A 24,018-nucleotide genomic window follows, 5' to 3' on the forward strand; every position below is an offset into this window, starting at 1 on the left:
CATTTTTGTTTTAAATTCAATTCAATCCTTCTTTTCATTTTTTATATATTTTTTACTATTATTATACTATTATTACTATTATTATGTTACATTGTATTGTTATTATTGCATTGTTTTCTATTATTATTACTACTATAATTGCAATACATATACACATATTTTTATATAATATATGTGCATATTTTAATATATGCTTTTGAGGGTTTAAATTTGCATATGTTTTACGCATGTATACTTGTTTTATTTTACTTTTCTAAATTTCTTTGTATACTTTATACTTTATATTTATATATATGTTCCATGACACATGCACGTTTTAATACACTTATGTACCGCTTTTAAAATTATTATAAATATTTATATTGTTTTACATAATCCATTATTTTATATTATATATATATATATATATATGTATATCTAAATATATGCGAATGCAGATTTTCATGTATACTACACATTTTTTTATCTTGTAAATACATACACATGTACATACTTTTATATTTTTATTTTATTTTTACGATTTTCAAATATATGTATGCATGCATTTTTTGTTAGTTTTGATTGTTATGCTCCATTCCATTTTTTTATGTATCCTTGTATATGCGTATTAAATATATGTGTACATATATTTGCAAATTTACTTGTTAATTGTACTTGTATATGTTTTCGTGAATATTTATTCGTGTATGCTGAAAATTAAAGGATCTGTATCATATTGTATATTAGCTCTTTAACATACCCTCTTGAAAATATATTTTGGTTTTAACCCTTCATCAAAGCTATTTTCTTGATTTAAAGGTTTTTTTTGAATAAAAACATTTTTGGAAGTTTGGGATTTTCGAGGGAAATTGAGCCCTAACGTATTGGGTTCCGATTTTCTTCGTCAATCCTAAATGACCGAGAATAGTTTTTATTCAAAATGCATAAAAATCATTTTTGGAAACTTTACTTGTTGTGCCCTAACGTATTGGGTGTGGCATGTTACTTTCTCGAAATGAAGATTTTCGTAAAATAAGAGAGATATCCGAAGTTCGGGGATTATGAGGAATTGTACCCTAACGTATTGGGACTCGATTTCTTTACATGACTTGAACAATTGGTTATCCTTTTGCAAATTTCATCATCCAAACTTATTTTAAAATCTTTTTTAACTTTCGACACTAAGACATTAAATAGTCAATTTGGTACCGATTTTTGGGCGTTACGAGGGTGCTAACCCTTCCTCGTGCGTAATTGACTCCCGAACCTGTTTTCAAAATTCGCAGACCAAAATAATTTTTAAGGTGGGCCGGTCACACATTAGTAAAGGATCGGTGGCGACTCAAGTTTTATTTTTAAAAGTCGATAACTAAATTTTTGTTTTCAAAAAACGGTTTCGACAATGGTAAATTAGTAATTCTCGTTTGATGTAATCTCGGATAAGTAAAGGACCCAAAAATGGAAATAGAGTGGGCAACTTTCCCTATCTGAATCACAAAGGACCTGAGGCCCATAGAAACAAACATGGCCCAAAAGTTTGAAACTCAGAAGACCCTTTTCTACCCAATCCAGCTGTTGATTAGACCCACCATTTTCAACCATTGATTCGTTTACTTTCCAGTGTACAATAACTATGACTTACTCATTGGAAATTACGGCGGTCAGCATAAACGAATCAAAATCTTGTGCCGAAAGTAAGCTGCCAATTGGTCTGTGTAGAAGCTTCTATATTGCCTACATAAGCAGCACTTATATACCTCGTCTTCCTTTAAATCAAATTCCTACTTCACCCATTATTCTCTCTCCTGCTCATCGTCGAACATCAATGGCGGCCTACCATTATAGGATCACTTCCAAAGCACTTGTTATCATGTCGGTGTTGATTTTAGCCTGGCAACTAGTTGCAGCTCGTGTGGTTCCTACCGACCATTCTTCTGCACCAGTTATCGGTTGTAACGCGAAAGGGTATACCCCTGTTTATGGAGAATCATGTCCTCCTCCAAATGTGCTTCCTACTGAACATTCGTCAGCACCAGTCATCGGTGGTAACGTTACAGGGCATACCTCTGTTTATGGAAAATCAGGTCCCTCACCAAATTAAACAAACTCTCTTATGGTTTTCTCCATCTCTATCTCTATCTCTTTATATATGTATTATGTATGTGTATGTGCATGGGTGTTCATGTAACATGTTGGTGGATTGGTTTTAGAGTTTTTATATGGGGTTCATCTGTTTGAGCCTTGAGGTGTAATTGTTTCATTTTCATTTTCAATTCAATGAAATTGCTTTACAAAAAAGAGAAAAGAAAAGAATCTGAATTAATTTTAGGGTTCCAAAAAGAGATGATAAAAAGGTGCCCGAGGGAGAGAGAGACGTGGTTTCTTTTGTCATGCATATTTCTTTTCTTTTTTTAACTGATGAGAACTTATCGTACTTATCGTAATAAGCCATTTACGAATCAAGCGGTTATCAGCCTATCATTACCAACTCTAAACAGTAGACGCCATATTCATATCAGATTTGGGCACCACAAGGCCTACTCCGGCAACAAAATATAGAGGGTAAGCTTTGGGCAAGGGAAAAGAAGACCTGGCAATGAACCCAAACGGTGGCAGGAGCGGCGGCTGGACACGGAAAAGATCTATTTCGGAACTGCTTCGGGAACCCCAAGCACTGGTAAGAGATCAAGAGCAAGGGGAACAAAAGAGGCAGCTGCGACAGGACATGTGGGATTTTCCCGGCATCGTTACAAAGCCAAAAGTGCCTCCTCCACCGCCGCCATCAAAACAAGGACCCAAGGAAACTGTTAAACCAAAAAAAAAAAAAAAGTAAAAAGAGAGGAAGAAAGATGCAACGTTATTGAAAGTTTCAACAAGAGGAACAGAGAAACCCCCGCCGGAAGGAGGAGACAGGTGGCGTTGAGCGGCGGCCGGCCGCGCCGCCGACAGTAGAAACCTAGATTTTCTAGGTTATGTAGCGTTTTCCTTTGATCTGTTCCAAATTAACGATGGGTGAGGCATCCACGCAAGTTGAAGTCTTTGTTGCCACCTGTAAAGCTTTAGTATCTGTTGGTGGGTCCAAAATTTGGATCAGGCTCTTTACCCGACTCGCCTAAATATGGGTGTATTATTTTTGGTTAAGCCCGGTCTGGAATCAGATATAATTCGGGCTAGGCCCAAATTAACTCAACAAAATATTGTTTTATCGATTAAATTAACAAAAATTTACGTATATTAATCACTAATTCAATAAAATATACTTTCATTAGTTAAAAGTGTTTGTTACGTGTCATATTAGGTTCGGGTTTAACATTTTAATCTAAATCAGATTTGGATAAAATTTTAAATTTATTTTTTCAATCCAGACTCAACCTAAAAAAACGAACTTAAAATTTTACATAAATCCGACTCAACTTAACCCATGATCAAATTTACATATAAACAATGATATGATCAAAATCCTAGTAAGATTATTAGCTCTTTAAAGTATTTGATAACCTTGTAACACTATGTCTAACATCCTCCAAGTAAAAGAACAATGCTTGCAATATGCTAGAACACCAAAATTAACATTTCTAGGAAAACAATATCTTGAAAAGGGGAAACATAATTACCGCCCACCAAGAAAATTTTAATTTTGAATAATTATTTGGTATATTGCAAAATTTAATTTGAAAATGCACCTTTATAAATATAATTAGATTTAATTTTGAATAATTATTTGGTATATTCCTAAAGAAAACACAAATTTTAAATATACCATAAATTTTAATTAATATTTAACAAATAAATATAATTTAATGTCGATTTATTTATTTAATTTGTTAATGTATTGTTTTTTTTGGTTAAAATAAACTATAAATTACAGATTTGAAATTTAACCCTACTTTTACTTTTAATTATTTAGTCTTTTATTTTTAAATATTAAAATTGAGGCCTAATTCTTCGTTAAATTTGTTAGTGTGACATTTTAAAATAAAAAAATACCCACTTGTTAATCATGTAACTAAAAAAATGACATGAATCTGAAACACACAAAAAAATTAAGGGGTTAACAATTGACTTTGTATTTTTAAGTCTGAAAATTAAGGGACTAAATTCTAAATTTATGAAAAGTACAGGAACTTGTGCCAAATTTTAGCCATTTTCCCCAACAGAGTGTGATTGTAAGGGGCACCCTCACCTCCGTTGAAAACGTATAAAAGGAAAAGGAAAAACGAACCACACGAGGCTCCAAGAGAAATGGCGAAATCCATGGAGTGCTCCGATTATCGCGTTTTGCTCAAACCAATCCCAATTCCAATCTCGACCCAACCAACAACATGCTCTTCCTTCTCTGGGAAAGAAAAAAAAAAATCTTTATTTCTGCCTTGTTTTTCTTTTACTTTCGTCCTTTGAACCCATCAATGGTGACATTCCTGTTGCATCGGCTTTTGGGTTAGAACCCTTATCCAAAGTGATGGGTTTCATTTGATTTCAATCAAACTCCAAGGAATTTTACATTCACTGTAAGGAATGGTAGGTAGAGTTCATGTAATTTTCTTCAAAGCATACAATAAGATTACTAATTTGATCTCCCTAAAAACTGGTGCTGTTGATGCCACAGGAAATTACTGTAGGTTCCCATGTATGGGTTGAAGACCAAGAATTGGCTTGGGTTGATGGGGTTGTAACCAGTGTTAATGGAAATGAAGCTGAAGTTGAAACTATTAATGGGAACCAGGTAAGACAGATTTATGCTTCTTAAAAAGCTTTACATTTTGGTTCAGCTTTTTAAGTACTATTAATTGCAATGGATCTTAATAACCTAGTTTTTCAATTTTTTTCATCATAATGTTGGTTAGGTTACTACAAAGTTATCTAAATTGTATCCCAAGGATATGGAAGCACCCGATACGGGTGTTGATGATATGACTAAGCTATCATACTTGCACGAGCCTGCTGTGCTTCACAATTTGGCCACCAGATACGGAATCAAAGAGATTTATGTAAGATCAACCTCATTTTTGGTTTTGAACCATTAAGTATTGCTGCTATGAATCTGCTAGTGATACCTTTTCTGACCTCGTGGCAGACGTACTGTGGGAACATTCTCATCGCCATCAATCCATTCCAAGCAATCTCACATTTATATGATACCGAATTGATGGACAGCTATAAAGGGGCTCAACTAGGGGATCGGAGCCCTCATGTTTTTGCGATTACTGATGTTGCATATAGGTAACTATGTCTATGTTTTGTCTGTGTATTGTTTAAAGATAATGGAGCTGGTTGACTAAGAATTGTATAACTTTCAACTAGGGCTATGAATAACGAAGGCAAATCCAATTCTATACTAGTCAGTGGTGAAAGTGGGGCAGGTAAGACTGAAACCACCAAAATGATTATGCGCTATCTTGCATATTTGGGTGGCCATGCTGCTGCTGAAGCACGGACTGTTGAACGAAAAGTTCTAGAAGTAAGCTGGATGATCTAACTCTATTCTGAACTGAAGTAAGCTAATATTTCAATCTTTATCTTTGGCTTAGAGTCAAGTAAATGCTTGAAGCACACAATATGAGGACTAAAAAGTTTTGGAGCTGTCATTATGTAATTAATTAAGGCAATAATACATCATTGTTCTCTAGCGTGTTCTACAAGAGGTGTTAATGTGGTCATAGTTGTTGGGTGCAATGACTATGTTATGGTGTGATGTTATCCAAGAGTAGACTTAGCTATGCCTAAAAGTATTGGTGTTAAGACATATAGAAAACTATTTTGTGTTTCATGCTTTGTGCTTTAATTTGTAAGACGAAACAATCTTATTACAGCCTTTTTAAACAGAGGGGATCTACTCATTGGATTATGGAAAAAATAATCTACTTATTTAACAGTGTGACAATTCCTCTAACATCGTCAAATGAGTAAGAGAATAGTACACAAAAATAATATCCTTTAAATTTCCTTTGATTTCCTCTTCTAAGTTTATCTAGAAAGACTAGAATGAAAGAGTATCTCTAGGATAAAGACTAAAAATGGAAAAAAGGGTATATTTCCTCAAAATTTTAACCCAGGTATTATCCTTAAGATACTAGCATATAATGAAGAATTAGCATTGTGGGAGAAATCTTGCGCTTTAGTAGAGGGGCCTAACAAGCTCAGAGAGGATATAGAATGTGCAGTAAGGGAGCAGATGTTGGCATTTTAGCAGTAGTTTACAAGCTCAGAGAGGATAGGAAAAAAAAATGGCTTGAACAGTTGCTTTTTTGAGTCTCTATATTCAGTTTATTCATTATAGTTGAGGGAGCTATTTTTCTTTGTCTTTTGGGGTCCATTTCTGAAAACTGCATGCGAATCAGTAAGATGGTTATTTTACTTGTTCAGACTACAAAGTCAGATTTTCATGTAATTTTGCCTTCATGCTGGATTCCACAAATGTTGATCTGGAGATGTAGCACACTATGACATGGTTGACAAACAAAAATATTGAATACAAATCAGATGAGGCAGTATGTAATATGTTAACTTTCTTGAAACCAGATGATTAAATGCATAGATCTTGAAAAGTAATAATTTTGTTACCATTTTATTGTTTTCGCATTTGTTTTAGTTATATCTTCGCCTCTATTTTACCTTTCATGAAAATCTATATGTACGTTTAACGAATTCTGGATCTGTAATAAACTACCTGCAAATAGAATCAGACACCCAAAAAGTACAAGGAAATTCAACTTTACGTGTAATAGTTTTTCATTCTAGTTTTTCTTTTGACAAATCAATGGCGCCTAAATCTCCTTTTCCATTCATGTAGTTAAAATTTGAAATTATTAGTAGGTAACCTGGTTCCTCATTTTTTTCGTATGCATTTTTATCTACTTCTGAATGTTATGCACTAAATGTCTTGATGCAGTCAAATCCTGTTCTTGAAGCATTTGGAAATGCAAAAACTGTCAGGAATAACAACTCAAGGTGAGAAATTCGTGTTTGAAAACTTTCCAGTTATTTGGCTAGTCATTGAACCCAAAATTTTAAGTTTTATTGACCGGTTTGTGCCAAAGACTAACTTCTTATTTTCATCTTCTCATGCAACTTGTATATTATTCATTTCTCCCCTTTCAATTTATATTTTGTTAGCTTTTCTAGTTCAAGCTGTAAAGGTAAAAAGGTTGTTGAATAATGGATTTGCTTCCGTAGTGGCATCTTTGTTTAAATCACTACATTAGAAGTTCTTATCAAGCCTGATACTTCTTTTGAGAAAGTCAAACTAATAAAATCTCTTAGCTTCTCTCTCCTTGTAGCAAAAATTCTTTCTCCTGATAAGATTGAAGTGTTATAGTTTCAAATTTCAATGATCACTTGTTCATCATGTAATTTGCATAGTTTCTGACATTCTTCATGAATTGGCACAGTCGTTTTGGAAAATTTGTTGAGATTCAATTTGATGCATGTGGACAAATATCAGGGGCTGCCATCAGAACTTATCTCCTAGAAAAATCTCGTGTTTGCCAAATTTCAGAGCCTGAACGGAACTACCACTGTTTTTACCTTCTTTGTGCTGCACCACCGAAGGTTTATATTTAGCTTGATTCTACATTGTTGATTGCATAGCTCTTTAATAATTTTTCATGAAACTTTATCATAGCATTTCATCTGACCAGTTTTTTAAGTCCTGTCAGGAGATCGAGAAATATAAGTTGGGAGATCCTAAGTCGTTTCATTACCTTAACCAATCTAGTTGTTATGAACTGGTTGGTGTAGATGATTCCCATGATTATCTTGCCACCAAGAAAGCTATGGATATTGTTGGGATAAGTGTGGAGGAACAGGTCTCCCATCTGCTATGTAGCTTTGATGTATTTAGCTTGCCTGTCTTCTTTATGTAACCAGACTGGGAATAATATCTCTTTCTCTTTTTCAGGATGCAATTTTCAGAATTGTGGCTGCAATTCTTCATCTGGGCAATATTGCATTTGCTTTGGAGGGAGAAGATTCTTCTGTGTTAGAGGATGACAAAGCCAAATTCCATCTTCAAGTTGCAGCAGAGCTACTCATGTATGGCTATATCCTAGGTTTTCTCTTGGCTTGCTGTTTCCTTTCCTATCCTGTCTCTCTGCATTAGGAGATCCACTGATCCTCATTACAGGTGTGATCTTGAAGCATTGGAAACTGCACTGTGTAAGCGCAATATGGTCACTCCAGAAGAAGTTATCAAAAGGAGCCTTGATCCACTTGGTGCAGCAATTAGCAGGGATGGTTTAGCAAAGACAATATATGCTCGTTTGTTTGACTGGTAAGATGCTAACTTCTGAAGCATTTATGCAGTTCCATAACTCATTTTAAACTGGATGGGTTTCTTATCAATGCCTCATTTGTGTTGCATCCAGGTTGGTTAAGAAAATTAATGTCTCTATTGGGCAAGATCCTGACTCAAAATGTCTCATTGGAGTCCTTGACATATATGGTTTTGAAAGTTTTAAAACTAGCAGGTAATGCTCAAGGACACCAGTGTATGTATTCTTGTCTGGGCATGAAAAATAAAAACCTTGTAAGTTGCATCATCGATAATATTTTATCACTTTAGCTGTAGCTGCAATTCATTATTCATATTAAGTTACCTGTATCAGAAACAACCATTTTTTACATAAAAATGTGCTTTTGCAATTCTAAACTTCTAATTCCCATATTATGAATGTAATGCTCCCCATCGTCCAATAAAGGGTTATTAACCAGTTATGATCCTGCAAAAAGGCAGGATCCTAAGTACTAGGTTGGTTTCTTGGAAATATATATTGCAGTTAGTAGATTTTCCTAGAGTAGCCATTTTCAAAGACAAACTGGCAGTATTTTTATTTTGGGATGCTTGCAGATCTAATGCATTTACTGCCTTACTAGACGATGGTCCCTACTCTGCATTAGAATTAGGTAGCTAATTTTTAAACCAGTTACTTTTCTCTCAACATCCAAGGTTAACATCTATCTACCAATAATGCATGGTTATAAGATGGGCTATCAAGAATTCATTTGAAAACTCCTTTATTCTTTTTTCTGATGTGAAGTTGTGATTGGGTAAAGAAGTTGGACATAGACCTTCTAATACTGAGTTGTTTCTTCAAGCATCTTAACATTTTGAAAACAATGGATCTGTGTTGTCAAGGGTGCAAGAAACACTGTAGGCATTAAAACAACTTTATAGTGCTTGAGATGCAAGGCAAAAATGTGTTTTTCCAAGTGAAGTAACATGCATGTGTTTTTGTATGCGTGATTGTGTAAATATAAAATAAACTTAAGATATATAGTGACAGTTTTAAACTTAAAAGAGTGGTCTAGCTTATCCTATAAAACATGCAGATTTCCTTTTCCTGTTGTTAGCCAACATGTATGATTTCCTTGTGGCCCCATGTATGTTGTTGAAAATTCAAACATTAGGAAGTGGAGAGTTTGATATTAGCCCTTTTTTACTAGTAAAGATACAATTAATAAATAAAAATTAAAATTAAAGAGCAGCCGTAGGTCCATGTGTGGTCAAATGCACCTCGTTAAAGGTGTATGAGGAGCTTTTGTTGTTTGAAGCTAATGCAAAATGCCTAGCTGAGATTGGGTGTATACCCTTATAACACTGCAATGGATTGCATATAATCTCTCCTTCACTGCCTTCCTGTAGTGTGATATTTTAAACAGTCTCTGTAGTTTTAACCAATGGACAAGTGTGGACTAAGGGGCATAATGGACCATATTTTTTAATTATTTTAAGTATTATTTTTGGTGCTTCTGTATTTATTTTTTATCTTTTGGGGATGGACAATTTCATTGTATGAGTTGTTTAGACTTACAAGTTACAAGAACTGTTGAGATATTAAAGAAATCCAAGGCTTAGTTGTGATTTTGAGAAATTTATGAATTATGAAGTAACAGAAATTAATAATATTTAGGGCTAATTATTTTGGTTTTATGCATTATTCTGTGCAGTTTTGAACAGTTCTGTATAAACTTCACCAATGAAAAGCTGCAGCAACATTTCAACCAGGTATGAGGTTAGTCTCATGTGACAACTTTAGTTTTAGTTCAATCTTCCATTCTACGCACTGATATGGTTATACAATCAGCACGTGTTCAAGATGGAGCAATCTGTATACCAAGAGGAGGAAATAGATTGGAGCTATATAGATTTTGTTGATAATCAAGATGTTTTGGATCTTATCGAAAAGGTTGCATACTGTCCTTTTAACTGTTCACAGCACTTTGAATTTGACAAGTGTATCTACTTTTGTCTTTGTCCTTCACCTTCCAGTTATCGCTTAATCTTTGGTAGTCTCCCTACTGAAATTTTACCCTAAAGAAAAAGTATCTAAAACCCCTGGAATGAAACATAGATGGCACCACATAAGTGAAAGGATCTTGTTGGGACATGACACTAGTCAGTGTTATAAACTGAATGTGTTGAGAAACGCTTCATACTGGAGCTAGCATTGCTTATTTTATCCAGAAGATTAAAAGTGTCATATGCATTTTTAGATTTTGATGGTCAAATTGTGTATAGTTTCATTCAGATTAATGTATATCATGATCTCTAATCTGTTCATGTATACTTATGGTGCATTTGTCTTAACTTCATGATTTTCACAGTGGTCTATCCGCCTTCTATATGCAAAGTGTACATTAGAAAAAAAAAACATATAATCACAATTTTATCAGCATGAATGGTAAAATATTATCGCAATATTATCAGCATGAATGAGTATGAAAGAAAAAGAGGTAATTGCATGCTTTAAGTGGTGGACATCTTTCAGCTTTATACATACGCATTAGTCTTTTTTGCCAACTTGTAATGTATATCCTTCTGTATCCTGGTTTTGAGTTATTATAGGGGTATATTTTTCTGTTCCATATTTTCTTAGTATGTGCACAAGATCTGCTGAATAGCAAATTTTTTTTCACAGATTTCTAATTTCTAATGCTTCTGCAGAAACCAGGGGGGATCATTTCTCTTCTTGATGAAACATGGTATGAAAACTTTTCTTTTTCACAATTACTGTGACATTGAAGCAATGCTGCATTTGAATTAATGTATTTCCTAATTCAGTATCCTGTTCATATGTGATGGTTATGAAGTGTAATGTTTTCTTTTTTATCTCCTTACATGGTTGGTATTTTTTGTTATACAGCATGTTTCCGAAATCAACCCATGAAACCTTTGCCCAAAAGCTCTATCAGACATTCAAGGATCACAAACGCTTTGTAAAGCCAAAATTGGCTCGCACAGAGTTCACCATTGTCCATTATGCAGGAGAGGTTAGTTATGAGTCCTCGTTTTTACCTGTTAAGAGTCTCACAGTGTTAGTCTTTGCATATGAGGTCTATTATTCCGTGAATATTTTCAGGTCCAGTATCAGTGTGATCAGTTTTTAGACAAAAACAAAGACTATATTGTTCCTGAACATCAGGAGTTGTTGAGTACTTCCAAATGTTCCTTTATAGCAAGCCTTTTCCCTTCACTTAATGCGGAGACACCTAAATCTGGCAAGTTCTCATCTATTGGTTCTCGTTTCAAGGTATCTTAATTTTGCTAGCATTTCCATAAACTAGTCATGGATTTATATTTATGCATATATATTCTTAAATGTGTTGAAAAATAAATGATTTGTTGAGCCATGCCATGTGTTCTGAAGATTTCAATGTCTCAGTGAAAGGTGAAATCTTATGTTTTGGCCTCGTTGCTGCAGTTACAGTTACAACAGTTGATGGATATACTAAATTCTACCGAACCCCACTATATAAGATGTATAAAACCAAACTCTGATTTAAGACCTGAAATATTTGAGAATGTCAGTGTCTTGCAGCAACTACGTTCTGGTGTAAGTATACTTGGTATTGCATCACAATATCACAATTATTTATTTGTCAATTTGTGTGCATTCTAAACTAATTGTTAGTTGTATAGGGTGTTCTAGAGGCAATCAGAGTCAAGTGTGAGGGATACCCTACTAATAGAATCTTTAGTGAATTTCTAGAGCGATTTTCTATTCTTGTGCCAGAAGTTTTGAAAGAGAAGTGAGTATTCCTCTACATAACTGATCAGAAATGGGAAAAGAAAAACATATGCATTTTTTTTTCTTGGATCTAAAAGATGCTGTTTGGTTAAGTTCTGCTTATGAAGTTCTTGCATTCATCTTTAGTGTTGAAGAAAATGTTGCATGCAAATCAATTATGGAGAAGGTGGGGCTTTCAAATTATCAGGTAATTCAAGAACTTTCCTTTTTCATTCTCTTTTTGACAACAGAATTGAGATTACATCGATAGAAATGAATAAGTGAAATGGTTACATATATCAAACCTGGTTAGGCACAATGTTTGAGAAATTGTGGAGGGCCTTGAGATCATGATCATTGTTTAAGTTTTTTACAGTATTTACCTCACTTCTAGAATGGCCATAAAATGTATTTGAAGGCAACTTCAGCCTTTTCTTCTTGAAAATATTTTTGGTTATAGATGCTCGTGTATTGAGATTCTGTTGCAAGAGGATGTATTCTATGAGCCATGAGTTGTTTTGCAGATAGGGAAAACTAAGATTTTTTTGAGAGCTGGTCAGATGGCAGAGTTAGATGGACGCAAAGCAAAATTACTTGGAGAGTCAGCAAAGGTTATTCAAAAGCAAGTTAGATCCCGTATAGCTCGTAAACGCTATGTTCGTATCCAAACGGCTTCTATTTGTATACAAACTGTTTTGAGGGGTGAGTCTATGTGCTAAAATTAAGTCATATATAGAACCAGTATCGTTCAGCTTATTTATCATGTTAAGTAATTTGGTTCCTATCAAATATCTAATTAACCCAGGTTCTTTTTATTTTTCTTCTAAATTTATTTTGTTGTCGTCGGCTTGTAGGAATGATCACTGCATGTAATAATTTTTTGCATTGATCTTATTTTTGTATCTTCTAGGACAACTAGCTTGTGAATCACTTAAATTCAGGAAAAGAACAGCAGCTGCTGTCAAAATTCAGAAGTCTGCCCGCAGAAAATCTGCTAGTAGGAAGTACACTAATATCAAATCTTCAGCAATTGTTGTGCAGACAGGAATACGTGCCATGGTTGCCCGTAATGAATTCAGATCTAAGATGCAAAACCATTCTGCAACTATAAAGGTTATTGTCCAACTTTTCTTTAATGCCTAAAGAATTATCTTATCATGTTTACAAGTTGATTATTTCAAGCAAAACCCTGTGGGCATTATTGGCGATGTCATAATGCTGTTTCATCCTATGAGATAAAAAAGGTATCAGTTCTTTCACAAAGCATATTACAGTGGGTATTGTTTTACTTTGTTTGTTAAGTTTGTAATTAGCATTTAATTTTTGCAGAACTTATTGAACTGCGTTCTGGCTAACTCTCATTTCCTATACCCTTAACATCAAGCGAAGCTTTTAACTTTTCGACAACTTTATTTATTGGTTTCTTTTTTCATGTTCTATTCTCTTTCCTTGTCTGTTGTCATATCTAAATGCTGTATATATGCTTTCTATCAACTATCTCCTTTATTAGCTTCGGCCAGTAGAATTCCACCCTCCCTCATCTTGGTTAGCTTCGTGCTAGGTGGCTCAATGTCATTCTAAAGCACCTTCCTTCGAAAAAGGAGTTCAGAATTGGACTCCTCCCTTTTCAAACTTAAAAAACAAACTGCTCCTAGATATGTGCTGGGTCAAAGTCTTTAACTGTTTTCATATGTTTGATTTATTTTCTTCTGTAATAAAAAGCTGCAAGTTAAAATAGTTGAGTAGCTCTACTTCTGTAACTTCTCACCAAATCGTTGGTGAGCTTTGGGTTCTTTAGCTCATTACCTTTGTTGCACTTCAAAATAGCTGTATGTACATTAGGAAATATCAAAAGGAACATATAGGAGGGAAACTTGGTTTCTTCTTATTTCCCTATTCTTATGAGTTCACTACATATTAATGCACTATCACTGTGTAGGCTTGTCACTATTAGGCACTTAAACATGCAATGTCACTGTCAGTGACATTCTGCTGATCTTTTTCTATATAAGTGCTTAACATAATTCAGAAAAATCAAGAATTATTCTGGGTTGAGCAATTCCTTTTTCATCTGTTCTCATAAGACCCATTGTGGAATCATACTTAACCAAAGAGTGGAAGTAGTAGCCTCTAACTACTTTAGAGTCTTAATCTCCTTTCTTTGCCTGCAATAATGTGCATTGCAATTTTTCTTAGGCTGCTACAGAAGAAGAAGAAAAGGACAGTGGAAAAGAAGAAAAGGACATTGGAAAAGAAGAAAAGGACAATGGAAAAGAAGAAAAGGACATTGGAAAAGAAGAAAAGGACGTTGGAAAAGAAGAAAAGGACGTTGGAAAAGAAGAAAAGGACAGTGGAAAAGAAGTCGAGGAACCCGAAGATAAAGAGCCAGAAAAGCAACCAACTGTAAGATACATAAACATGTCTGAAGATACCTGCTAGCCTTCATGTCCTGTGTGCTAAATGTGAATGTTGATGTTCTCTATACTTTGACCCTAAAAAAAAAGTTGCAGTTCATTTAGTTATAGGTAATATATTGGAGCTCAGGATAATTTTCTTCAAAACTGTTTCCGGAGATCTAGATTTGCACAAATGCATAGTAAATTTTATCTACATTGGATTTTCTGTACTCTTCTTCCTGAGAAGAAGTATTAGACTTTTAAATAGACATCTTTGAAAATATTACAATACTTGAAAACGCAAATAAGAAAAAAAGTTAATTTTAAATTTATGCCACTAGAGGTTGGTATTAGGATCAAGGAAGACAGGAGACTGAAACTAGGAAACTTTATAACCAATAAAAATTAAAATTTTGGTGGCTTTTTTTCTTAATTTTGAAATAATTTTTACTGACTTATTTCTAATGCAGTTAGGAAAATAAAATAGATCTAGAATTAGAAACTAAGCAACCAAAGTTCAATAGTTTGAGTCAATAACTGTTGAAAGATATAAACATTGATGTCCTTTTCTGTCCAAATGAAAGGTTTTGTCTAGATAAATCTGTATATCAGTTAAAGGCGGTGAGCACTATAGATTATATGTATTAAAGATCATATATACAAACATAAATGTATATGCACTCATCTATGTATGCATATACAACAATTATCTGCATGTGTGGTATCTTTTAGTGAAGACACTTTTAAGCAGGGCACTTTAAAGTTTAAACTATGAATTTCTGAACTGTCTGAGAATTTGAATTTCTGCACTGTCTGAGAATTTGAAAGTTGAGAAATTGAGAAGGGTTTTCCTCCATTGCTTTGAATTGGATGATGAGAAGAAAATGCTTAGCAGACATTATGACAGTGTTGATGACGCTGGCTGTTACGAGGGTTGACAAATTTATCATGATTAAATTTGTGTCATTTAGTTTTCATGATCTCTAACTGAACTCCTATTATTTGTATAGGTCGAAGTACAAGAGAAAGAAGAGCTACCGGATCCTCCAGTAGCTGTACTTGAGCAGAACAAACCTGACAAAACCGATGTGTCTCCTGACAAAGAGCAAGAGGTCACGGAGGAATCAAATGAACCGTATCATATTGTTGAAGAAATATCAAGCCCCATCCAAGATGTTTTAACAGCTGAGGAGCTTCCATCAGAAGTTGAACAGCTAAAGGTACTGCTACGATAACTCTGTTCTTTGATTAATCCATTGTTCTTCACATATGCTTCTCAATTGTGTTTCCAGATAAATGCAAAGGAATAAAAAATTGTGTGGCCTAATAAATTTTCATTAAAAAAACGTTGCATGCTATCTCAAAGTTATGGTGAATTACTCCTGACCTGTAAAGCGGCCTAATCTCAAAATTGTGATGTGAGAGAACCCTGCAAAGTGTGCAGATATAAGGAATGATGAATGTGCAGAAATTAAACAAAGCATCAGAAAAAGGTTAAATAACATGGACACATACTTTTGAGTTATTATTAAAAAAATTTGAATTTGGAATGACCAATAAAGGAATAGATGGTCCTTTATCTTTCAGGTTAGAACCTAGTGAGCACTTAACCATCTTTGTAACTTCTCAAGCTCATTTTCCTCCGGTCCTGGATTGGTGGAAATAAAATCGAGAACTTCTGAATATCTAACATTAATTTCAACTTTGCATCTTATGAAACTCTGCTACTAAGCTATGATAGTGTTGCTTCTCATGCCACTGATGGAAACCTTAGCAGCACCCATGTCCCATTTTCTAAGCACAAGGAAAAAAGGTGTTCATTTGAGATTTCCTTTTTTTTACATCAATTAGTTCCAGTCCGAATTCTTAAAACTGAAGACCATGCTTTAGCCACCCAGATGTTCATTGAAATTGCCATTAAGCCATGGGAAACAAAACATAAGTTATTAGGATAGAGTTTTTTTCATTGTATGTTTTCTTGTTTGGCTTGACATGCTTCACCATATCTTAATTGAGATAACTATTTACAAGCTTTGAATTTTGAACCTTTTAATGTTGTTTTCACTAAGAGTGCTTTTTTATCTTACAGGTCCTCTTGATAGGAGAAAAGAAAAGAGCTGATGAATATCAAAAGAAACATGCTGAAGCCCAAGAATTAAGCGAGCAAAGACGCAAGAAATTGGAAGAAACTGAAAAGAAAGTACATCAGCTTCAAGAATCTTTGAACAGGTGGTGTTTTTTCATCACCCTTTACGACTTATCATACAATTTACTGATGTTAGCTTTGGATAACTTGCTATGTTTTTTGTTTAGAAATTGTTCTAGCCTTATATTTATTGGGCAAACAGCATGTCCTCTAAGAAAATACAATGATATATGATTAAAAAGTTTTAAATTTTACGTAAATATTTTTTTATGGTTTGAGATCATTGATGAAATCACACTCTGGTCAAGATCAGTGGTGCAACTTGCTTTTGGTGAAACAACACTGCAGGGAAAATGGGGATATCACATGAAAAATACAAGGGAAAGAAATCATTGGAAACGATAGTTACCGAGTAGAGCTGCATTACATTGATTATAACTCTAAGATTGTTCTGATAACTGCCTTATGGTTACAACCATGCTAGTTAACATTCAATAAAGCTCTTGCTTCCTTGTTTACTTACACTAGTTCTGGTTTTTCAATGTCTCAGGCTATTATTCAGTATGTCTGAGCAATTTTCACAACTTAAAACAATTTTACAGACTCCATCAAGTTCAAAACCAGCCTCTCCACCCATTGCTCGAGTTGATTACTTTGATAATTCGGACAACTCTGATGCTTCATCAACTGGCTCAGATTTTGCGTTTCCAGCTTCAGGTCGTGATTCAGCCAACAACTCTTGTCCCCGTCCTAAAGCTCCCCAGGTGCATGTTAAAGATGCTACAGCCACTGAAATTACAGGTTAGCCTTGATTTCTTGATGCAAATGCGGTTTGGGCTCAGACTTAGCTTCATTTTAGAGTAACACCTCTCTTTAGGGACAAAAAAAATTGCCTGGTTTAGCAGATTCATTTTAGTTAATATTTGATGATGGGAGGATGTGTAGGTAGCAACTGTTTGATTTTTCTTAGTTTCGGAGACCCGCATTGTGCAGGTACTGCGGACAGTGATAAGGAGGGGGCATTTGATGACTACTTCTGATGGATCTTTGTGCTTCTGCTTCTTCTTATCTATAGATGACAGATATAAACACAATTTTAGTAGAGAATTACAGTGTAGGCATGCAAAACACAAACCAAATTCTTACACATAAAAGATGCAAGATTTGTATATAGGAGTAAGATTCTTAGGGTTCTTTAGGTCAAATAGTTAGCTAATCCTTCCAAAATGCCATTCCCCTAGTGGATATGCATTAGTTTCATTTGTATCTTCACTAACAGTCGCCATGACTTGTCTCTAACAAGTATATTGAAAATGTCTCAAAATGAGGTTCTCTGCATTATCTGTGTTATATATTTTTGTTAACGAATAACAAAATGAGCCATATACGATTGAGATGTTTGTTGTGCTTCATAAAGAAGGCAAGCATTGTTGGCCCCAGAGCTTAGTCAGTTGGTTCATGTAGCCATCCTTAAGAAGTTGCATCCACTATCTCTGTGTGGTTCATATCTTAACATCTACAATCTTTTCCGCTTCTTTGGACTGGAGCTTCATTTTGTACCAAAAAACGTGGAAAAAGGCATTGTTAAGAAAGTAGGGAGGAGGCTGCAAACACTGACAACCAAAGAAGCATCAGAAGGGAACTATAGCTTCAGGTTGGCTGGCAAAGGCCAATTCTATCATGGTTTGAATTGGCATGTTATATGCTATGTAATATATATATATATATATATATATATATAGCCATTGATGTATTTCTTTTTTCAATTCAAACATGAATTAATTAGCTAGCAAACCCATTTAATAATTACAAAACAATGAAGCAAGGCAGCATAATGCCTTTTACACTTTTGAATTGATTGGGAATATTTCTTTTCACATGCTGTATACCCCTTTTCGGTGCATACATATATTTATATATACATACATATCTATATGCTATTTCATCATTGATCTCAGAGATTAGTAATTTCTCTCTTTTTTTTTATTTCTCTTATCCATGTATATCCTATGAATTAAATCCATCTTTTAGGTAATTAATTTAGTCTTGATTCGATCAAGAATCTCCACCTTTAGTTTAGTTTCAAAATTTTATTCTAAATAATTAAGCACCAGTGGTCTAGTGGTAGATTAGTACCCTGCCACGGTACAGACCCCCGGGTTTGATTGCCGGCTGGTGCAATCACACTTTTTTGCTCTATATAGCTATTGAAAATTTTTCCCCAATAACACAGGAAAAAAAAGGTTCCAAATGAAAAACAAATTATTGGATTAGAGAATCGAAATCAAGAAGAAAAAGAACCTATAGGTGAAGGGGGTCTTGTATCAGATGCGCAAAAACAAGGAAATTTTAAATCCGTTCTCTCAAACCAAGAAAAAGATGTTGAAGAAAATCAGACAAAAAAAAACGTAGAAAGAAAAAGTAATACAAGAGCAACACGGAAGCAAAGCTTGATTTCTTCCTAAAAAGGTATTTGCGTTTTCAATTGAGATGGGATGATTCTTTAAATTAAAGAATAATCACTAATATTAAAGTATATTGCCTCCTGCATAGACTGATAAATCCAAACGAAATTGTTATATCCTCTATTCAACGGGGAGAAATGAATTTGGATATTTTGATGATTCAGAAGGATTTAACTCTTAGAGAATTAATGAAAAAAGGAATATTGATTATCGATCCGGTTAATTCATTGGTAAAAATGATGGACAATTTATTCTATATCAAACTATAAGTATTTTGTTGGTCATAAAATAAACACCAATTAATCAAAGATACCAAGAAAAAATTATATTGATAAAATTCATTTTATGAATTTATTGCAAGACATCAAAAATGACTGAAAATAAAGACAAAAATCATTATGATTTGTTTGTTCCTGAAAATATTTTATCCCTAACCACAAAGTAGAATTACAATTCAATTTCTTTCAATTCAAGGAATAAAATGGTATGCATAGAAATGCAGTATTTTTAAATAATGTAACAAGTTATGGTCAAGTTTTGACTAAAAACAAATATCTTGATAGTGATAAATTAATGTTCTTTCTTTGGCCCAATTATCGATTAGAAGATTTGGCTTGTATGAATCGATATTGGTTTAATACTAATAATGGCAGTCGTTTCAGTATGATAAGGATCCGTATGTATCCGAGTCTGAAAATTCGTTAATGGTCCACTTTAATGGTACCTTTTCCCCTATATTATGTATGTATCGTGCCGGGTATATGAAAATAAATAGATGGTCACAAGGATTGTCTTACATTTTATTCTGATACACGATACTAATTTAATGACATACATATCAATTAGATCGACAAATGAATCAATAAAATCCTCTAATTTAAACTCTCAAATTTTCTCTTTTGTAGAAATCTCACTCTTTTGTATCCCTATACGAATCAAATCGAAACCCAGATTGATTAATTTTATTTGAAAAAAATGATAAAGTTCATAACGAACTTAAAATCATCGTGTATATCAAAATGACTGGTATTATTATTACTGATCAGTAAAATTCACATTCAAAAAAAGGGGAAAACTTTTTGGTTTTATGGTAAAAAACTCATTCCTCCTAGATATTTTTCAAGAAAAAAAAAAGAAAACAGGGGGTTTGTTGAATTTCAAATAGTTAGTTTCACCAATAAGATACGAAGACTTACTTCACATTTGAAATTGCACAAAAAAAACTATTTATCTCAGAGAGGTATAGGTAAAATTCTAGGAAAACGTCAATGACTGCTATCTTATTTATCAAAGACAAATAAAATACGTTATAAAGAATTAATTGGTGAGTTGGATATTCGGGAACCAAAAAATTGTTAATTTGAAAATTTTGAATTAGTCGATTTATTAGATTTTCATTTTGATGTACTTGTTTTCGTTTTCAACAATTCATGTAAGAATGAATCGAGGAAAAACTTATGAATCTATCACCATGAAAAAGACCTTATGATAGTCAATATGGGGCCTCACCACCCATCAATGCATGGTGTTCTTCGTCTCATCGTTACTCTAGATGGTGAAGATGTTGTTGACTGTGAACCAATATTAGGTTATTTACACAGGGGAATGGAAAAAATTGCAGAAAACCGAACAATTATACAATATTTGCCTTATGTAACTCGTCAAGATTATTTAACCACTATGTTCACGAAAGCAATAACCATAAATAGACTAGAACAGTTGGGGAATATTCAAGTCCCTAAAAGGGCCAGCTATATCAGAGTAATTATGTTGGAGTTGAGTCGTATAGCTTCTCATCTATTATGGCTTGGACCTTTCATGGCAGATATTGGTGCACAGACCCCCTTTTTCTATATTTTCAGAGAAAGAGAATTAGTAAATGATCTATTCGAAGCTACCACCGGTATGAGAATGATGCATAATTATTTTCATATCGGAGGAGTGGCGGCCGATCTACCTTACGTCTGGATAGATAAATGTTTGGATTTCTGTGAATATTTTTTAACAGGAATTGTTGAATATCAAAAACTTATTACACGAAATCCTATTTTTTAGAAAGAGTTGAAGGGATAGGCGTTATTGGTGGAGAAGAAGCAATAAATTAGGGTTTATTCGGCCCAATGCTACGAGCATCTGGAATCAAATGAGATCTTCAAAAAGTTGATCATTATGAGTGTTATGACGAATTTGATTGGGAAATTCAGTGGCAAAAAGAAGGAGATTCATTAGCTTGTTATTTAGTCCGAATAAGTGAAATGACGGAATCTATGAAAATAATTCAACAGTCCCTGGAAGGAATTTCGGGTGGTCCCTATGAGAATTTAGAAATCTGATGCTTTAATCGAGAAAGGGATCCAAAATGGAATGATTTTGAATATCGATTTATTAGTAAAAAAACCTTCTCCCACATTTGAATTACCGAGACAAGAACTTTATGCAAGAATGGAAGCCCCAAAGGGAGAATTAAGAATTTTTCTGATAGGGGATCAAAGTGGTTTTCCTTGGAGATGGAAAATTCGCCCTCCGGGTTTTATCAATTTGCAAATTCTTCCTCAGTTAGTTAAAATAATGAAATTGGCTGATATTATGACGATACTAGGTAGCATAGATTTCATTATGAGAGAAGTGGATCATTGAAATGATAATTTATACGACAGAAGTAGAAGATATCAATTCCTTTTACTCATTACAATCTTTAAAAGAGGTCTATGGGATCATATAGATGTTGGTCTCTATTTTGACTCTTGTATTGGGAATCACAATAGGTGTACTAGTAATTGTATGGTTAGAGAGAGAAATATCTGCAGGAATACAACAATGTATTGGGCCTGAATACGCTGGTCCTTTGGGCATTCTTCAAGCGCTAACAGATGGAACAAAACTGCTTTTCAAAGAATCTAGAGGCAATACTCGTTTATTTAGTATTGGACCGGCTATAACAGTCATATCAATTTTACTAAGTTTTTCAATAATTCCTTTTAGCTCTCACCTTATTTTATCCGATCTCAATATCGGTATTTTTTTATGGATTCCCATTTCAAGTATTGCTTCCGTTGGACTTCTTATGTTAGGATATGGATCAAATAATAAATATTCCTTTTTAGGTGGTCTGCGAGCTGCTGCTCAATCGATTAGTTATGAAATACCATTAACTCTATGTGTTTTATCAATATCTCTATGTGCGATTCGTTGAAATAGAAACTTTTATTTTACCTATTCCTTTCGTTCTAGAAAATAAGCTGAGTTGATAAACTAAATTAGATAGTTATATATGAGTGAAAGAAAGCAACTTATAAATTCGCAGTAAATTAAACAAAAAAAAATAGAATCTCATTTCCCATGTACAAGAGTTAAGTGGAAGAAAACGTAAGCGGAAGAAGTCTTTACCCCAAGACGGGTTGATTAGTCAATCTAGCTTGAAGCGGGCTAAAAAGATCAACCGTATAGAGTTTTTGCTATCCTTTGTATGGATTCCCATATATGTATTGCTAAACAAACAGGGGATTGAACAAAAAACGAGTGGATGGTTAGGAACACCAAAATACATAAGGGATTGGTAATGGGGATTATGTAAATTATATAAAAAGAGACTTCTGGATAACATAAAAAGAATACTAATTGGGGTTTTAAATTCGTAGAAATGATTAGGCAGTACTCCCCATGATTCTGGTCCAGAGTATCCTCCTATCTGCCGATTAAAGCAATGACTATTAGGAACGAAATAATCCTTTACTATTTTTTAGTTTAAGCTCCATTTGTGATTTTATCAGATTCAAAAGCAGAATAGGAATGAAAAAGAAATCTTTTTTTTTTTATTCTTTCTTTCATAAATATAGAGAGATCTAATAATTTCTTATACCTATGGGTTCTTTTTCTTTTTGATTTCGATTCTCTAACCCAATTGTAAGGACTCATTTTTGCCCGGAAGCCCAGACCCAATTACAAATAAAAATAAAATACCCCAGCCCAATTACTAAACCTAACCCAAGCTCAAACTACCCAACAGGCCCAAAATTAAAAAAAAAACCTAGCCCAATAACCTAAAACACTTTCAGCCAAAGGGAAGGACAGAAACCTTAGGGCGCGCCGCATGGCCGCCTCACACGCCAGCCCCAGCCTTGCTGCCACCACCGTTCGTTGCACGTCCCATCAGCATCGCACGCCACTGCCACCATGGCCTCCTTCACGCACGTCTGGCACCTGCAAAACACCCATAACACGCCAACAGAAACAACAAAAAGGAAAAAAACAAAGAGAAAAGAAACCAACAAGCAGAAAAAATCCAAATCGCAAAACGACAAAATAAATAGAAAACTAAGTAGTTAAATCGGCTATAAAAGCCGAGATCTAGGGCTTGTAATTTTTTCTGACACTTTAAAATATTGGAAATAAAAGAACAGAAGGTTAATGCCCTATTTCTTCTTTTTTTTTCCCTCTCTTTTCGATCTATCCATTAATTGTACTTTATTTATTTATTTATTACAAATCTGTTCTAAAAGGAAACTATTAATAAAGAAAAGAAACGGAGAAAGAAACATACCCGAATCGCCCCGCAAGCGTTGTCACCGGAGTTTTTCGGGTCACCAAAATCGGACCGAAAAGGGTGGCGTTTGGGGTTTCTTCTCACGGCCCTACGGCAATGAAGGCTCGGCCTTCAATCGGTCGTCGAAGCGGGGTTAAAAACCCAGATTTCTGCTGCTCCGGCCACCGTCTACGACGGGGTCATGGCGGCGCAGGCGACAGCCCTATCAGTCTGATGGAGGGGCTGAGAGAGAACTAAACTATTCTCTGTTGTTTTTTTTTGGAAAAATGAAGCTGGAAGTTTTTTTTTTCTTTTTTTTTTACGATTTATATAGGGTATAAAACGACGCTGTTTTGGACCTTAATATTGGTTGCCAAAACGACGTCGTTCAACATTTAGACCCGAAATTCACCCGACCCGCAATGAGGATCCACGCGTTTTCATTAAAGGGGATATTTGCGCGATAAATCCCCCCGTTTTTAGGCGCGTTCAATGTAGTTTTTTT

At 34.3% G+C, this 24,018-nt stretch overlaps 1 protein-coding gene, 1 long non-coding RNA gene and 1 pseudogene across 4 annotated transcripts; 2 read left to right on the forward strand and 1 right to left on the reverse strand.

The window, feature by feature from the left end:
* Positions 1-4,206: 4,206 nt before the first annotated feature.
* On the forward strand, positions 4,207-17,864 carry LOC105792297 (myosin-16). 3 transcript variants are annotated; one of them, XM_052634746.1, is made up of 26 exons: positions 4,207-4,497; positions 4,586-4,702; positions 4,824-4,967; positions 5,054-5,199; positions 5,281-5,437; positions 6,869-6,927; positions 7,368-7,527; positions 7,635-7,784; positions 7,877-8,010; positions 8,102-8,248; positions 8,343-8,444; positions 9,925-9,982; positions 10,062-10,163; positions 10,922-10,959; positions 11,121-11,247; positions 11,337-11,507; positions 11,679-11,810; positions 11,897-12,006; positions 12,132-12,192; positions 12,509-12,686; positions 12,895-13,097; positions 14,181-14,387; positions 15,391-15,600; positions 16,470-16,609; positions 17,129-17,327; positions 17,520-17,864. In XM_052634746.1, the coding sequence occupies exons 1-26, from the start codon at positions 4,495-4,497 to the stop codon at positions 17,676-17,678; spliced, it is 3,414 nt and encodes a 1,137-aa protein (XP_052490706.1). In that variant the 5' UTR covers positions 4,207-4,494; the 3' UTR covers positions 17,679-17,864. The 3 variants fall into 3 exon arrangements, with proteins under 3 accessions (XP_052490706.1, XP_012476261.1, XP_052490705.1); XM_012620807.2 differs by lacking the exon at positions 4,207-4,497 and having other exon boundaries at positions 4,577-4,702; positions 17,077-17,327; XM_052634745.1 differs by lacking the exon at positions 4,207-4,497 and having other exon boundaries at positions 4,577-4,702.
* Positions 17,865-20,458: 2,594 nt separating this feature from the next.
* On the forward strand, positions 20,459-21,628 carry LOC128043072 (NAD(P)H-quinone oxidoreductase subunit H, chloroplastic-like; annotated as a pseudogene).
* A 653-nt stretch (positions 21,629-22,281) lies between these two features.
* LOC128042982 (uncharacterized) lies at positions 22,282-23,807 on the reverse strand. Its single transcript, XR_008198679.1, has 2 exons — positions 23,067-23,807; positions 22,282-22,479 (listed from the first exon to the last, which is right to left on the reverse strand). It is a non-coding gene; the product is annotated as an uncharacterized LOC128042982 (long non-coding RNA).
* Positions 23,808-24,018: the final 211 nt, after the last annotated feature.

Source organism: Gossypium raimondii, chromosome 8 (genome assembly GCF_025698545.1).
Source record: "Gossypium raimondii isolate GPD5lz chromosome 8, ASM2569854v1, whole genome shotgun sequence".
Lineage (NCBI taxonomy): Eukaryota > Viridiplantae > Streptophyta > Magnoliopsida > Malvales > Malvaceae > Gossypium > Gossypium raimondii.